The 16,893-nt window shown below is 28.1% G+C and overlaps 1 protein-coding gene across 8 annotated transcripts; it reads right to left on the bottom strand.

The window, feature by feature from the left end:
* Positions 1–15,771, bottom strand: LOC105195068 (2-aminoadipate transaminase). Of its 8 annotated transcripts, none has more exons than XM_039447614.1 (10): positions 14,421–15,771; positions 13,377–13,445; positions 10,449–10,514; positions 8,772–8,938; positions 7,916–8,192; positions 7,457–7,618; positions 6,989–7,241; positions 6,578–6,692; positions 805–910; positions 1–479 (listed from the first exon to the last, which is right to left on the bottom strand). In XM_039447614.1, the coding sequence occupies exons 3-10, from the start codon at positions 10,495–10,497 to the stop codon at positions 280–282; spliced, it is 1,329 nt and encodes a 442-aa protein (XP_039303548.1). In that variant the 5' UTR covers positions 10,498–10,514; positions 13,377–13,445; positions 14,421–15,771; the 3' UTR covers positions 1–279. The 8 variants fall into 8 exon arrangements, with proteins under 8 accessions (XP_039303548.1, XP_039303550.1, XP_039303554.1 ...); XM_039447616.1 differs by having other exon boundaries at positions 14,478–15,771; XM_039447620.1 differs by lacking the exon at positions 10,449–10,514 and having other exon boundaries at positions 8,772–8,970; positions 14,421–15,770.
* Between the last annotated feature and the right edge of the window lie 1,122 nt (positions 15,772–16,893).

Raw genomic sequence — 16,893 nt, 5'->3', positions numbered from 1 at the left:
TTTAGTTTACATTTGTATTTGCAATGACGATTGCACATCAAATATTCAAATGCATTTTTAACACAAAAGTTCTATAAAATACATACATATTTTTTTATCGTAATATTATAATAGTTCTTTTTTTTGTTATAAGTTTTATTTGTCAAAACTCTAAATTAGATCAATAATCTAAAAAAACATATTATTGTATATTTTGATTTATTTTTCAAATTCTCATTCCATTATAAAAGAATTATATGTTTTTGCCTTTGAGTCATACTTATTTGTAATAGTTTTTTTTTACAATTCACTTTTAATATATATCAAAAGCGCATTACATAAAGTTTGTGCCGCACTTTCCAAAATTTCTTTTGTGTGAAAACCTATACTTAAACGTAAAAAATTTTTTGCTTTATCTAAATATGAAAATCGAACACCTGGTATAGCTGATACCTTATATTCCTTTTGACACCATTTGATGAATTTGGTAGCATCCATATCTTTAAAAAACAAATAATTTTATGAAAAATACATTAATGAAAGTATAATAATTAAAATTGTAACGTATAATTATTTTTCTTAATAGTATAATTATTTTGATCCTAACAAAAGTATTCGTACTATACATATATGTGCTGTTAGAGTTTAGAATTTTATATATTTACAACCATATAATTATAATTATAATTAAATTTTTTTTATATATATGAAAGCGTCAAGTATACTTTTTGATAATTATTTATATATATATATATATATATATATATATATATGCACACATACATGACGCTTTTATAATATATATAAGAAAAAAATTTGGTATACCTGAGGGAAGATGGATCCAAACGAAATAACCACCTGCTGGTCGCTGATATGAACAGCCGTTTGGCAAAAATCGATCCAAAGTCGCACAAAGCATATCTAATCGTTCCTATAAATTGATTTCTCTTTATTTTATTTTTATCAAGTTTTTAATTCAAATACAGTCTTGGCTAAAATTATTAAGAATGCCCAATTTAAGACATAAATTCAAGTTGTAATAAGATGCAATTTTTTTGGGAATAGGAGATATAAAAACATTTGATTTATCTTAAAAGACTTAGATAGCAAATTTGCATGCTGCTATCAATTAATAAAGCATTGCTATATATAATGTTCCCAGATAGCACAGAGAATTCAAAAAGATTAAAAAAAGAATTTAAGTTTATGTCACCAATACTGAGTTCATTTTGAATTGTAAAAAGAATTTTTTTTCTGAAAAAGAAAGAAAAAGTCAGGAAAATAATTCTTTTTGCATTTCAAAATAAACTCAGTATTGGTGATATAAACCTGAATTCTATTTGAATGCTGTGTGCTATCTGGGTTGTCATCTATTAAAATCTATTTTAAGAAAAAAAGCAGCTTCCGATTCTTCTTAAGATATTGCCAGCAACGCATGCCGCGCGGTATGCAACTTTATAACAAAAATTAATGGAAATTTTATATTAATAAGTTTTGTACGCTATTACTCTTCAGTTGCTTGGGAAACAGGTTCCTTTTTGTTGTCTTTAAGTTGCCCTATACGTACGGTGACCAAATTTTCTTTGAGAAAATAAAGGACAAAATTTTAAGACTTTATTCCTAAATGTTTCTAAACTATTTTATGGTAGTTAGGAATCGAAGGATTTCAAAATTTTCTTGTATTTTATATCAAAATAAGGCACTTTGCAATTTTCTGATAATTTTAAACTGGTTTGACTGCATTGGAATAAATCCTTCAAATTTAAATAGAATAGATTCAAAATAATAAAAAACTGAAAACGGATCCAATCTGAATTTTAATTAAATCTATAGTTATATAAGAAAAATTATCTTTATGTATATATTTTTATATTTTATACGTTTTTAACAATAGTATATATATAATTTGTCAAAACTCTAAATTAGATAATAATCTAAAAAAACATATTATTGTATATTTTGATTTATTTTTTAAATTCTCATTCCATTATAAAAGAATTATATGTTTTTGCCTTTAAGTCATACTTATTTGTAATAGTTTTATATATAAATATATGTATATATATATATATTTTTTTTTTTAACAAAAATAATGATTTTTTAATGTATTTCTGAGAAAAATGTATTTGTTTTAAAGAATGATGATAATTGTTTTAAAAAAATCATGAAATTCTAAACAATTTCATAATTGCATTTTGTACAAATAATACTAGCTTCAAGAGTGTTCTTCAAGTTGAGTTTTTTCTCCAAATATTATTTGTTATTGATAACTTTTAGTAGGATCCTTTGAGTCAGAAAACTATAAACAAAATTCTATAATTTTTAAAATATTTTTTTCTTTCAACAACCTTTAGTTAAATTAACCAAATAAATTTGTAGAAGTGTCAATAGCAATTCAATGTATCAGAATTAACTTCACTTTTCCTTTTCTGAGATAAACTGCGTGTTCAAAAATTAAGACTGTAATTTTGTAAATAAAGGACAAAATTATAATATAAAGAATACAATTTAAAAAAAAGAACAAAATTGAGTTTTCAAGAAATAAATAAATTTAAAGGACAGCTACTTGAAATAAAGGACTGTCCTTTGAAATAAAGGACGAATAGTCACCGTACTTATATGAACCCAAGCAGAACAACAAGTCAAAACGACATCAATGTGATTCACAATTGTGTCAAAATGACATCAAAATGAATCATAATTGATTGAAAAGTGACTTTTAATGATCATTTTGCAGTCACTTTGACATCATTTTGACGTCATCATGACTCCCTGTTCTGCTTGGGTAACATCTATTAATCCCTAACATTATAACAACGTGATTGCAACTATAAGAAAATTTGTACTCAGAAAACATTTTACTGGTAAATGTCCAGCAAATCACGCGCAAAAGGGATTCCTACAACGCAAGAAAAACCTTGTTCTAATGCGTCGTCATATATAGTAAATAACAAATCGCCAGCAAACTTTGCTCGCAACACTTTTGTCATAAATATGTGAGATGTATGCCAAATCAACAAGCAATATGCATACATATTGTGCAAGCAATACACAAACAATATGTGCATGCAATATGCGTATAATATATGCAAACATTACGCACAATATGTTGGCAATTTGTTACTTATATGACAACGCACTAGTACAAGATTTTGTTTGCGCTATAGGAATCTTTTTTGCGCGTAATTTGCTGGACATTTACCCGCCAAATATTTTCTAGATTATTTTCCATAATAACACGTTTCATTTATATATGGTATGACAAATAAGTATACGCTAAGATAATACCTAGAACAAAGCAGTTTTGATAAAATAAAATCTCTAATATTTGTCAAAAATTAAATAAATCTAAATATGAGATATAAATATTTTATAATTATCACAAAAATCGTTTAATTCTCTATTTAAAATGTTATCATATTGAATGTATATTTCATATTGCAATATTTCTACATTATAATTTAGGAATAACTGTGCATTTTTGTAAACATATATTTATTTGGATTAATTATATTTCTAAATTTTATTTATTATTAAAGTTTACACATTTTAATAGTTTGGAAGTCATATGAACAATGTGTGCGTATCGTTCACTCAATTGGCATACGTCTTACATGTTTATTAACAAGAGTATTGCGCGCAAAGTTTGCTGGCTATTTGTTACCTATATATCAGCACATTAAGGGAATGCTGGACTGACGAAATTACCGACATTTCTTTTGCAAACGATTTCTTTGAATTGGGTTTACAGAATTAAAAATGTTTTTACAGAATTGAAATATATATATTAATCTAGAGTGGGAAGGTCAATTTATTGTTAATAACAACAAAAAAATTAAGAAGTACATACAATAATAACCACTCATATCTGCACTTATCTACACCGTACAGCTGTCAAGTCACGACAATATGAGTTAATCTAATAGTTATACAAGTTGCTTGCTGTGTGAAGACGACATAAGATAGGAGGTTCGATAAGGACGTAAAAAATGTTTGAAATCTCCTCTTTCAATTGATAACCTTTTTGGTGAACTAGAATTTAAACAGCATGGCAGCAAAGTTTTGTTAGGGTCAATAGCGACCCATATAACGTGAGAGTAAAACATTTTTGTGAGTAATCTTATGTAAAAAATGGTTAAAACACGTTCAAACAGGTCCGCTTGCGTATAACTCTGTCTAAAGTTAAAATACTATAGTGCCGTGAAAAATCAAACTTTTGCGTAGGGTCCGAAATATATTATAAAATACATCAATTTTCAATTTTAAACACCTTGAGTTTATTAAAAATATCTTACATTTGCCTTGTTACGTAAGTATATTTATTAATAGAAATGGCAGTGACATAATTTTCTTTTGAAAGTATGACTTTTTAGCTTTAAAACGCCGTATTGTATTATAAAGTCTTAAAAGTTTTTTGTTGCAAAAATATGATTTTTTTAAAAAAAACATGAATTTTTAGACACCCAAAAATACCTCATATTTTCTTTGTTATATAATTATACTTTTTAAAAGGAATGAAAATAACATAATTTCTTTTGGAAGTATGACTCTTTAGCTTTAACACGCCGTATTTGAAAGTCCTTAAAAGTTTTCTGTTGCGGAGATATGATTTTTTAAATGAAAAGTGGATTTTTAAACAATTTCTAATTTTTGCTTAATGGGTTTTTTTTAACTGAATAACAAATCATTTTTTGGCAATGCTGATTATGTAGTCACATTTCTGAGATTCTGAACTTTTATGTAAAAAAAAAATTGTTGAAAAATGTTGATTGGAACCAAAGTTATAATTTCTCAAAGTTGAAAAAGTCTCTCAGAAAATGTGTTTACGTATTTTGTGAAATCGGTGTGTTTAAGGGTTAAAACATGGTTTTGCTTGCACAATATGAATTGTTTTTGAACGTGATTTGTTGAATATTTACACACAAAATATTTTTTGAGAAATTGTGTACTGTGTTGTGAAATTACGAGCAAACTAGCAATATATATGTTAGCCGTTTGTACCCAAGTAGAACAATAAGTCAAAATGACATCAAAGTGATTCACAATTATGTCAAAATGACATCAAAGTGAATCGTAATTGATCAAAAAAGTGACTTTTAATGATCATTTTGCAGTCACTTTGACATCATTTTGACGTCGTGATGACTTCCTGTTCTGCTTGAGTATATGGGACAATTCACGAGTTAGCCACTTGTAAGCAATATACACGATGTAACACGTTCTACAAATAAAACTCATGCAAATCTATTACAAAGTTTGCATGCATATCGCACGCAAAACTTGCATACAAGTCTGGGTAAATATTTCTTTTTTTTGTGCCAGGAATGTATTGCTATCAAGGGATGTGTGCATTCGTTGAGAATAAATAAAAAAATTCAGTATTACCCGGTTCATTTGCACTGTTTTCTGAAAACATATGAATTTCCTAATTTTTAGTATCTAAGTTTTTATCTGATCAACAATGTCACAAATGTTTTATTAGCCAGTCGATGCTATCAATTTTTTTATCTTTAAGACACGTCAAATGTTTCTATATTTGTTCCAGTCCTAAAAAAAAAATTAGAAAACTAACTTACAATTAAGTGCACTTAAATTATTCCCCATAGAAAAAAATATCTTATTGTTAGTGATATCACAATAGGCTCATAAGGTTACAGGTAATTTGATATTTGTTCATATTTGCACAATATTTTTTAAATGTCTTTTAATGTTTTTTTTTAATAAAAATTTGTTTATATTTGATTTAATTATTGTATTATATTGACATATTTTTTAGTTGCATTCTTATTTAAACAAATAACAGAAAAGTTATTTTATATGTTACTCCGTATTTGTAAAAATAGAAAAATAAATAATTTTATATACGTTTATATAAATAATGTGCCTTAATTATACATGTTTCATCTTTTCGATAACAAATATTGACCTGCTCTATCAGTTATTATTTATACACGTATCAGCATAAAATGTTCGCAGATCATCACAAGGGATCAGTTTATAGCAGTCGCCAGACCTTAAGCATTGTTTACCGGGGTCACGACTTGGATGGGTGGCCGTTTGGAAATTAAAAAAAAAAAAAAAATTTCTGAAAATGGAATATTTTTTATTGCGAAAAATGTTTTATAAATATTATAAAAATATTGTTCTGCTTATATAGATTCCACTTGGATGATCCATGTAAAAAAACGTGGATTTCGCACGTACCTGCTTTCATTGGGTTATTTCATATCATAGTCATATCATAGCGATATTACACTGTGACAAAGCCGACATTTGCATGTCCCTATGACATCACTGTGATATCATTGTGACATAATTATTTGTCACACTATAACGTTTATATGATATCATAGTGAATTTTTTGCTATGGGGAGAAAAGTGCCTAATATACGTGTGACTAGGTCTGTAATAGCATATAAAATATAAAAAATGTTTTACATTGAAATAAATGATCATAAATAAAATCATGAGAACATATATAATCTATTGTCATAGTTATTTTAAAGATTTAATTGGTCAATTATTACTGTTTTAAGTATATTATATTATTTGGAGTATAAAGACATCTACGATATATAAATGATATTATGTAACACACCTTATAGATTTTTATAATCTTGTCAAGATATTCGTTCTCGAGATTTTCATGAAGCATACTCGCAATTATTCCAGAGACATAATGATTAACTGCGCCTCCACTGCACAATATGCCCCTAACATAATTAAAATTACTGTTAAAAATATAATAAAGTATTATAGTTAAAATAGTAATTACATTATTTTGGCTGATTGACATAATTTACATTACTGCGCATAATAAATAATATACATAGAAAAATAATAATATTTAATGATTATTAACTTTTTCTACAAATTTTTACTTAAACAAGTTAATTATTTTAAATTAGTTCGATATAATAAATTTGATAGTTTTATGTAACATATATATATATACGTTTGTGTTTAATATCAATATAATTTTTTTCTAGAAAAAAAAATAATTTCTTACGATGTCTTTATAATGTTTACAATACGCGGACTGCATTCGATCCATCCAAACCGAATCGCTGGCGAAAAAATTTTAGAGAACGAACAGTTGGATACAATGTTTCCTCCTTTATAATTTAAATCTTTTGGATCATCATAAGAAAATAAGCGTTGTGGCGGAAATCCTTGTCCATAATAAAGCAAATTATATACATCATCACAGGCTACTACTATAGAATTGTTTTGTGCGATTTCCACTAGACGTTTGCACTGATCTATCAAGAAATAAAATTGATAAAATGATTTGCACTATTAATGCATCATATTAGACTCTTTTATATTTTATATTTATCATTTTTTTAATTTTAAAATAATTTATGTATTGATTGAAAAGAAATGAATAATGTAGTAGCAAATTCAATCACAGAATAATACAGCAAATGACAATTCAAAATTTTATTGTATATAATATTTTGAATATTTAAATTACCAGGCGACAATGTCATTCCGGTTGGATTATGGAAAATTGGTATCGTATAAAACATTGCCCAGAATATTTTTTGGTCGTTTAGGAAAAAGTTTTCTTTTTCCTTTTCTTCAATTATTAATTTTTCGAGTTCATCTAAATCTACTGTGTCATTCTTCATTGGCACTACACAAAATAAAAACAATTATACAAATGCCTTAATTATGTACCTACGTTTCCCTTTATTAAGATATTCTTATATAAATTTCTTTGTAGAATAATTGTCATTATACTATAAGGAATTACGTATTTATGATTGTATAATATATTTGTTGTTATTACATTATATGTTACTTTAATTTATAATTGGTATTTATATATTTATTGTATGTGTTTTTGATCATATTTTGTTTTTTAAAAGTTTTTAACATATTTGGATCTTGTTTTGTTTTACAAATATATAAATTTACATATATTCTCTACCTGTAACTATCCGCATTAATGGAAACTGTTTAAAAGCATCGAGGGCAATCATATATGTAAATTCCTCCACAAAGATAACGCCATTCGGTGAGAGTATGGTATTCAACAATAATTGAAGACCATGTGATGCTCCACATGTTAATATTAATTGTTCTCTCATTACAGAATTACCATATCGTTTACTCAAAAACTTAGATAACTCATCGCGACATTCCCAAAGACCCGGCGTGATACCATATTGAAAGAGGTAATATTTCCCTTCCTTTTCTTCTTCTTTCTAAGGCAATAATTACTTTTCTCATTATGGATAATTGTAAAAAGTGTCAATAAATATTTTATTGTGTTTTTGGCAATAGCTCATGAAATGTTCTATAAATTAAAATAACGAAATATCAATTATTAAATTTTTTAAGAATTAGTGTTATATTTTTATTTTAACATAAAAAAATATTTTAAGAATCGTGTCTTATTTAATACAAGATTTGCATATGTTAAATTATTTATAAATTACTAAATTACAATTAGCTTTACAATTGCATTTTTAATTTAAGCCAATAAAATTTTATTTACTATCAGATTTTGAAAATTTATTTTGATTTATAAAATTCAAGTTTTCTCAATTAATTGTTTTATTTATAGATAATAAGATTATTACAGATTATCGTTAATATTACTAGTCGCAGTTAGTGATTCATGCGATTTAACAAATTTAGTGAGCATACGTGTAAAATATGAACTTAAAATTAGAAATAATTTGTTTAATTACTTAGAGATAAAAAAAGAGAATATGTAATTGACTGTAAGTGTGACGTCTAACTAACACAAGATTAAATAAAATATTAAAATGGGTAATTACCAATCTATGTCGCGTAGATTTATTCAGCATTTCTGCACAATGTTTTAAAAGATCAGGACCAGGTGCACCGACCGACAAGTTTATAGCCTCTCGATTGTAGACATTAAATATTGGATCGCCATCGAACAAATGTCTCAAATATGGATCATGAATAATATCCATATTAACTGTTAAAGTTTTATAATCTGTTTTTATTTTTCTAAAAAATTTACATTGCATAGGCTGCTATTAAAAATTATATTATTTTAAAAACAAAATATACTTAGGTATAAATAGTGTACAAATTATAATTTGATCAGGATTACTTTTTCAGTATTATACTTTAAATATTATTATTATAAATATTTTTAATTTGTATTTTATTATCTGTATTTATAACACTGTATTTAATATATTAATATAATTATTTAATACAATAGATATTTATATAAATTGAAAATCTTGTTAATGATATAAGATAATAAACATATTCAAAAGTTATTGATTCTATATGTCTATCAATATTATGCAATATAATACAAAGGAATAGCCAATATCTGAAGGATAAAGCATAATGTATGGGTGTTCTAAGTCTATGTTAGGATGTATGGATCTTTGGACATTTTACAAACCTCTTTAGAATGTAACTTTTGCCCGTAAAATGCGTTTTGCGTCAGTAGACGCAAAAGAAAAAAAGGGTTTCACAAATAACCCTGGTCTCAATAAATTTTGTACATTATTACATTAATAATGTACACAATAAATTTTGTACATTATTACATTAATAATTTTTGTTTTATATAAGTTTATTATGTAAGGGAGACCATGGTTATTCGTGAAACCTTTTTTTCTTTTGCGTCTCCTGAGTCCTATATTAATTAAAAAAAAAGGACATAAAATGGTTTGAAAGGTTGAACCTTCTCCTTCACAATGCCGGTATAGATGGAACATGGAAATGTACATTTTTATATGTACTTGCTTTGAAGTACATATAAAAATGTCGATTAATGCCAAGTATTTCGAATAACTCTAAGCCCGGGTTAATTTGAAAATAGTTCGGAAATATTCTGAAATTTGTGTTTAAAATAAAAAAAATGTAAAAAAGCTATTGTGAAGACTTTCTTTTATTAATAAAAGGATATATAGTGTTATAAAAAAATATTACATACAATAAAAAAAAACAAACACACAATAGAGAAATTTATTGTTTTAACATTTTTTTAACAAGTCAGAGACTATTCGTATTTTATGTAATTACATCCGTTAAGTATTAACTTGTGTATTTTGGTACATAGAATGCATATAAAAGAAAAAAATTGTTCGAACGACGATTTGACGTATAGTTTTTCGAATAGCGTTAACTGTGAGCATTATTATAATACGTATGACGTACAGAAATAGATATCACACAGCAAAAAGTAAGCACAAAATGTTTCAAATACGTTCAACTGGACACAATACAAATTACGTTCAAAGTTTTCAAAATGAATTTTATTTATCTTACTTAAATTTCGATGAATGCTATCAGAAATTACTTTGACTGACGCAAAACACATTTTTTACTACTACGACTTCAATATGACGCCGTTACCAACAAAACTTTGTTAGCAACATCATTATATTAGGACGTGTTCATAGTATTTAAAGTAAATTTTTTAATATAAACCCATGAAAAGATATTTCTATTTTTTGAATTACCCCGTCTGTCGAATTGTCCTGGTCTATTGTTATAGACAAATCCTTTCATGTTTCAATTTTTTTCAGCTATAATTAAAATTGCAAGATATAAATATTTGTTATTGTAATATTTGTTATTTATATATATATATATATATATATATATATATATATGTATATATATATATATGTATGTATGTATGTATGTACGAGGTGTGTTCAAAAAGTATCGCGAATTTTGTGTTTTTTCAAAAATTATTTATTTATTCATGAATATCTATTTTGTCCCCTTCAAAGTAATCCCCATGAGATATTATACACTTGTGCCAACGGTTTTTCCAATCTTCGAAGCACTTCAAAAAATCTTTTTTTTTTATCTTGTTCAGCTCCTCCTTCGATGCCGTCTTTATCTCGTCAAGCGTAGCGTAACGTCGTCCTTTCATGGGCCTCTTCAGTTTAGGGAACAAGAAAAAGTCACAGGGGGCCAGATCTGGGGAATACGGTGGCTGCGGCATCATTAGTGTGTTGTTTTTGGCCAAAAAGTCGCGCACAAGCAACGATGTGTGAGCAGGGGCGTTTGGTACGAATTTCGCGGCGACCCGTCTCATGCCCAAATCATTGATAAAAATCGAATGGCACGAGCCAATCGATATGTTTAGGTCCTCAGCAACTTCTCTAACGGTGATTCGACGATTGGCCAATACCATTTTCTCCACTTCATTAATTTTTTCGTCTGTTGTTGAAGTGCTCGGGCGTCCGGCACGCTCTTCGTCGTTCACATCTTCTCGGCCTTCTGAGAACATTTTGTACCACCGATAAACGTTGCTTCGGTCCAAGGTAGCTTCTCCGTATGCCACAGTCAACATTCGGAATGCATCCGCGCACTTAATTTCGTTTTTCACACAAAATTTGATACAGGTTCTTTGATCCATTTTTTTGAATAGGTAAAAATCGAAGACGATCCAAAACACGTGCAAGCAAAGCAGCTGTCAACAATTAAGTGAACATTCAAAATGGCCGAGCTTGTCGGCATAAGTGAGAGACATGAGTACCAACATAACGCCACAAAAAGATCGAAATTCGAATATACGTAACCCGCGAAAATTCAAAATTCGCGATACTTTTTGAACACACCTCGTATGTATGTATGTATACATACAAATAAAATTATTTTTTATGACTACATATGATTATATATTTCCACTAAATTAATCTAAATTTGTTGAATATTGCTAATTAATATTATTTTTTATTACATTGTATGTCGTAAAAAATTTTTTTTTATTATTATGAAGTGCATTTTTCTTGTGTTTTAGACGTTAAAAAGTTGAATTTTGGCTTTAGATATTAGCAATTTTTGAGATAAAGTATTGCATTATTTAGATTCATAAAATATGAATTGAGTGCACATCGTATATATATCTTGTAATTTACACAATTGTAATTACTATAAGTATTTAGATCTATTATATAAAATTTATAAATGTTTGAGAAAGTATTCTAGTTCAAAACTCATAAATGTTTGCCTATTGTTAAGAATTTTTTTTAAAGGAAAACTGCTGCACATTTTTTAATGCGTTTGCATATCTACTTGTATTGTATATATTTAGCAAAGATTACGACTATTTATAAATTGTTTTTTATACAAAAATTATATTTAATTAAATATTAAAAAGAAGAATACTTGTTCTTTAAAACCGTGCCATTTAGTAATTTGTAATTTTTTATTAATCCTAACTCAGACAATAACAAACATTTTACATATAAAAGTTAATGTCAATAGTTTTAGTAATTTCTAACAAATTGTGTCAGCTAATTTGGTTAGCTAAAATATTTTTTAAAATTTACGTAACATAAAAGGTAATAAATATTTAGCCATATAAACATTTGTAAACATGAACTAAGCATATATAAATCTGCTTTTTGTATCTCTATTCAATTTTTATTTAAATAATTAATTACGCAATAAATTAGCTATTGCGTAACTAATTAATTATAATTAAATATTTTTTTAAAGATGTAGTCTACATTAACAGAGCTCTAACGAAGCCATAAAGGCTATTTAGAGCGCATTCCACTTTTAAGATTTGCAATGCTCATGGAATCATTTCATCCTTGTTGTTTGTTAAATATTAAAGAAGGACAAGTAATGCCAGCAATTGTTGCGAGCGTTAAGTGATGTCTTAGACTATTCTACATAACACATAACGCGGGTCACATGTCGTAAACGCGGCACAGTCAAAAGCATTAATAGTTCTTTTAATGCTTCTGATGCATTCTGTGTTTTATGTAGAATGGCCTTAATAACCATTAGAGATTTTATTATAGTTTTTTAAATATATATATGTGTTTCAATAAAAGAAAGAAAAAAAACAATTAATTATAAGTTGTTAATATTTTATTTACTTGTTTGCATATCTAATTAATAGTTTCAGTCAAAAAAAATTTATTTTATATGCAATAAACAAAATATCTTTTATTTGATCTAGTATATACATTTTTTTATATAGGTAAATGAACAAAATATATTTATGTTTGCAACAAATAAAATTAACATTATGAAATACTATAAACTGTACTAGTACATTTTGCAGTTTTCAGGATTTCCTTACTCCCCTCCTACTAACTAGTATATTTTGTATAAATATTATGAAATATATCAATGTAGATTAAATTCTTAAGAAATCTTGAAGTCTATTCTTACCGATTAAACGCAATAATTTTGTGACAACATTTTGTATGTATTATTTTTATAAATTTGGAAATCCTATTTTAGAATTAAGGTATATATGCATTGAAACGTGTCTGAAGTATGGACTTTATGCAGAGAACAAAAAAAAGTTTTTTAATTCAGATCTTTTTTATTATTTCTTAGACGTATATGGCGTCCAAAGCTGTCAAATCGTGACAATATTTGCCTGATATAAAAGCACTATAGTCTGTACTTACGAAATTGGAATCTCCAGGTGTATAAATTACACGAAAAAATTATAACGTTGAATTTTTAGAACTAAACACCTAATTTAATATGAAAAGTTTATTATACGAAAATTTATATATATGTGTGTGCTTGATACTGATGTAGTAGTATGTAATGACGTATTGATATTTGATAAACCATTCGTATATGTAATAAATCGTATGTGTGTAAGTCCTTATTTAGTTGGTAGCTCATAACTTCAATAATTTATGATACTTCTTAAGTTTTAATTAATTGTGATTTCTAATACTGATTGATAATTCGCTATTATCTGATTAAGACACTTAAGATGACTATACAAAATGCAATACGTACAGTCATCTTGATAATATTATCTTTGACAATATTGAAGTCCGATTCGCACATAATTTTGTAATACTTTTAATTATTTAATAAATAACAAATTGCTGCAAAAGCTTTGAGAAATATTTTTAGAGAATACAATTAAATTTACAAAGTTTAATAAATTAATTAATAATTATTATTTTTTATCCGACCTTGAAACTGCAATAAAAGAATATAATAAAAATATTATAAAATTTTTTAAAATATATACAGTTAAAAGTGTAAATAAAGTAAACAAATCTTGATTTTAAAGTTTGTTGTTTTAAATTTTATAGATTTAAATATGTAATTCTGTCACATACATGTAATAGACAGATTTTTATAATGGTTTTGCCGGTTATCCATATGGAAATAGTATATGATTATTAAACGTTAATAGAAATAGATATTTTATAAAGTTGTAAAAATTTAATGGACGTTATATACATGGATGTTTTGAGTTTTAGTGTAAATAATTTCCCAAGTAGAACAACAAGTCAAAATGACATCAAAGTGATTTACAATTGTGTCAAAATGACATCAAAATGAATTGTAATTGATTGAAAAGTGACTTTTAATGATCATTTTGCAGTCACTTTGACGTCATTTTGACGTCTTGATGACTCCCTGTTCTGCTTGGGTTTAAAGCTGCAAAATTATATACTTCAAAATTATGTAAAAGTACATACTTTGAAAGTATATAATTTTATATTGAGTATGTTTATTTCTATGTACTGTGCACACACACTGAATTTCCTTAATTAAATTTTATTAAGTCTTTTTTGTTGAATGAAATGATACGCAAAACGTTTTATTTTCGTATTGAAGAAACGCCGAGATTATAAACGTGAAAATTTGTGCGAAAAATATCTCAAGCACAGATATCAACGCTGTGTGATTACTCGCGAGAGACTGCGAGAGACCACGAGAGACTGAAAACGTGAAGCTATGTTGTAATAGACATTCTTTATGATTAACATCTCGGGTCTTTCCGTACAGTTCCGTGAAGTACCGTGTATATGTATTTTACATTTATCAAATGACGCTGCATGCGCAATGTGTTAAAATAACGTAAATGCCATTTATTAAATTTCTTAGAAAATAAGGAAAATTTATTTTTTTGAAAACAATCAATCAATTACTTCAAAAATTCTATTAAAAAATTATGATAATAAAGATATTAACAATCAAATTCTGCAAATAATTTTAATTAAGTTTTAACTTGTATATAAAAGTCTTATATCAAGAGACGCGAGTGCGTCTCGTGCCAATTTAAAAAAAAGATAAAAAACGCAAAGCGAGAAAGACCGCGCCTCTTTTATGCGAGTCAGCGATTTCAAGCATTAACGAGTTATCAGATCTCAGTAACGGCTGAACCGATCAAGGTCTGAGTAGTCTCAATCGATAGCTTGGTGACGAATTGCATAATAAAAGTGTTTTTATTTTTTCTCTCCGTGTCCTACGAGCGGAGATATCGCGACGCAAAGTCCAATACATACATGTTTTACATGTGTGAGATACGTCATTATCATCGCCAAGCGAATCTTGTCTAGTACCTCTTTTCGACACGAGTAACGAGTGGCGCTCATTTATAGCCGTTCTATCACGTGATGTAACATGGCCGTACCCATAAGCATCATGGCCGTCTACCACTATATATGTGTACGTACATGTAAGTTAAGGTGACAGTTTTCCTAACCTGTTATTTTTAGATTCGCGAATCAGGCACGTCGCGTCGCGAAAAGCGCGCTGCATTAGGTATACGGTCGTTAGTGCCGGGTGATGGTACGTCCTCGTGATCCTTCGACGAGGACAGTACACTTCAAGGACGCTTTCGAAAACAGCACGAGGTGTCAGTAGTAGAAGTGGTGATAGTGACGGTGGACGACTGGAAATGACGTGCAGGAACGACGACGACGACGACGACGGCGACGGCGACGGCGACGGCGACGGCGACGGCGACGACCTGCGGCAACGACGACGGCGACGACCTGCGGCAACGACGACGACGACGGCGGCGGCGGCGACGGCGACGACGCGCGGTAACGACGACGACGGCAACGGCGACGACAACGACGCGCGGTAACGACAGACGACGACGACGACGACGGCGACGGCGACGGCGACGACGTCGACGATGTCGTATGACGACGACGACGACGGCGACGGCGACGGCGACGGCGGCGGCGGCGGCGACGACGCGCGGTAACGACGACGACGACGGCGACGGCGGCGGCGAAGGCGATCTAAGTGTTGACGTCGAGATGATCCTCGAGATCTCGAAAAAGCGTCTTATATTCTATTCTAATTACGAATAACGAAAATTTAATTTTCAAACTTAGCAAACACATAGCGTACGTTTAATTTAATATAATGTAATTATCTTGATCTATGTTATATATGTTATATACATACATTACATCTTAGCATTATATTTGGTGCTTGTTGGAAATGTTTAATTTTATCATAATACTTTACAATTTCTATTGTTTTTTTTATTATTGTTATTCTTTTGATGTCTCGTATAAAAACAGAAGATAAAAATTAAAAGTTATAAAAATTGGATATTTACTGTTATTATTCAAAGGTAGGAATAGAGGATTGTAGATTAAATTGTGGGATCGATTTTTTTAAAATTTGGTGATCCTAAAGATGTGCTACTTAACGATAATGTTGAATTTTTAATAATAAGATTTATTAATGGTTTTTGTTATAAATAATAACGTAAGCATGTATATATATTTTTTTTCAAAGAAAGGTAAAAAAAAGATGTCAATTTATGCGTGTGCACGCACCTTATTTTTAATTTTTTTTAATTAACAGAAAAATTTTTTAATGCTAACCCATGTAATAATTTTATTTTTAACTTTAATTTTACAAAACAAAAGTAGTACTACATTATACTTTGTATTCTCATTGAAAAATTTTCTTATTCTAACCCAAGTGGTATGTATCTTCACAATCTTGCAAAATTAAAATCATGTATTTCATTACAAATAAAATAAATATTGCTTAACACTACAAAACACGTGATATCAGTACAAAATTACCTTTTCAAAAAAAGGTAAAAAAAAGGTGCCAATTTATGTGTGTGCATGCGTACCTTATCTTTAATTTTTCTTAAAAACCCAAGTGGTACTATTTTTGTATTTTAACAAGAAT

This window comes from Solenopsis invicta, chromosome 1 (assembly GCF_016802725.1).
Source record: "Solenopsis invicta isolate M01_SB chromosome 1, UNIL_Sinv_3.0, whole genome shotgun sequence".
Classification (NCBI taxonomy): domain Eukaryota; kingdom Metazoa; phylum Arthropoda; class Insecta; order Hymenoptera; family Formicidae; genus Solenopsis; species Solenopsis invicta.
This window is presented reverse-complemented; position numbering and strand designations above follow the sequence as displayed.

Bases quoted from the DNA above. Each gene is read 5' to 3' on its own strand.
- LOC105195068 (XM_039447614.1), bottom strand. From the start codon at position 10,497: ATGAAAGGATTTGTCTATAACAATAGACCAGGACAATTCGACAGACGG. The intron at 8,193-8,771 runs GTAATTACCCAT...TTATTGCCTTAG, and splicing joins AATCTACGCGACATAGATTG to AAAGAAGAAGAAAAGGAAGG. The intron at 480-804 runs GTATACCAAATT...TGTTTTTTAAAG, and splicing joins TTGGATCCATCTTCCCTCAG to ATATGGATGCTACCAAATTC.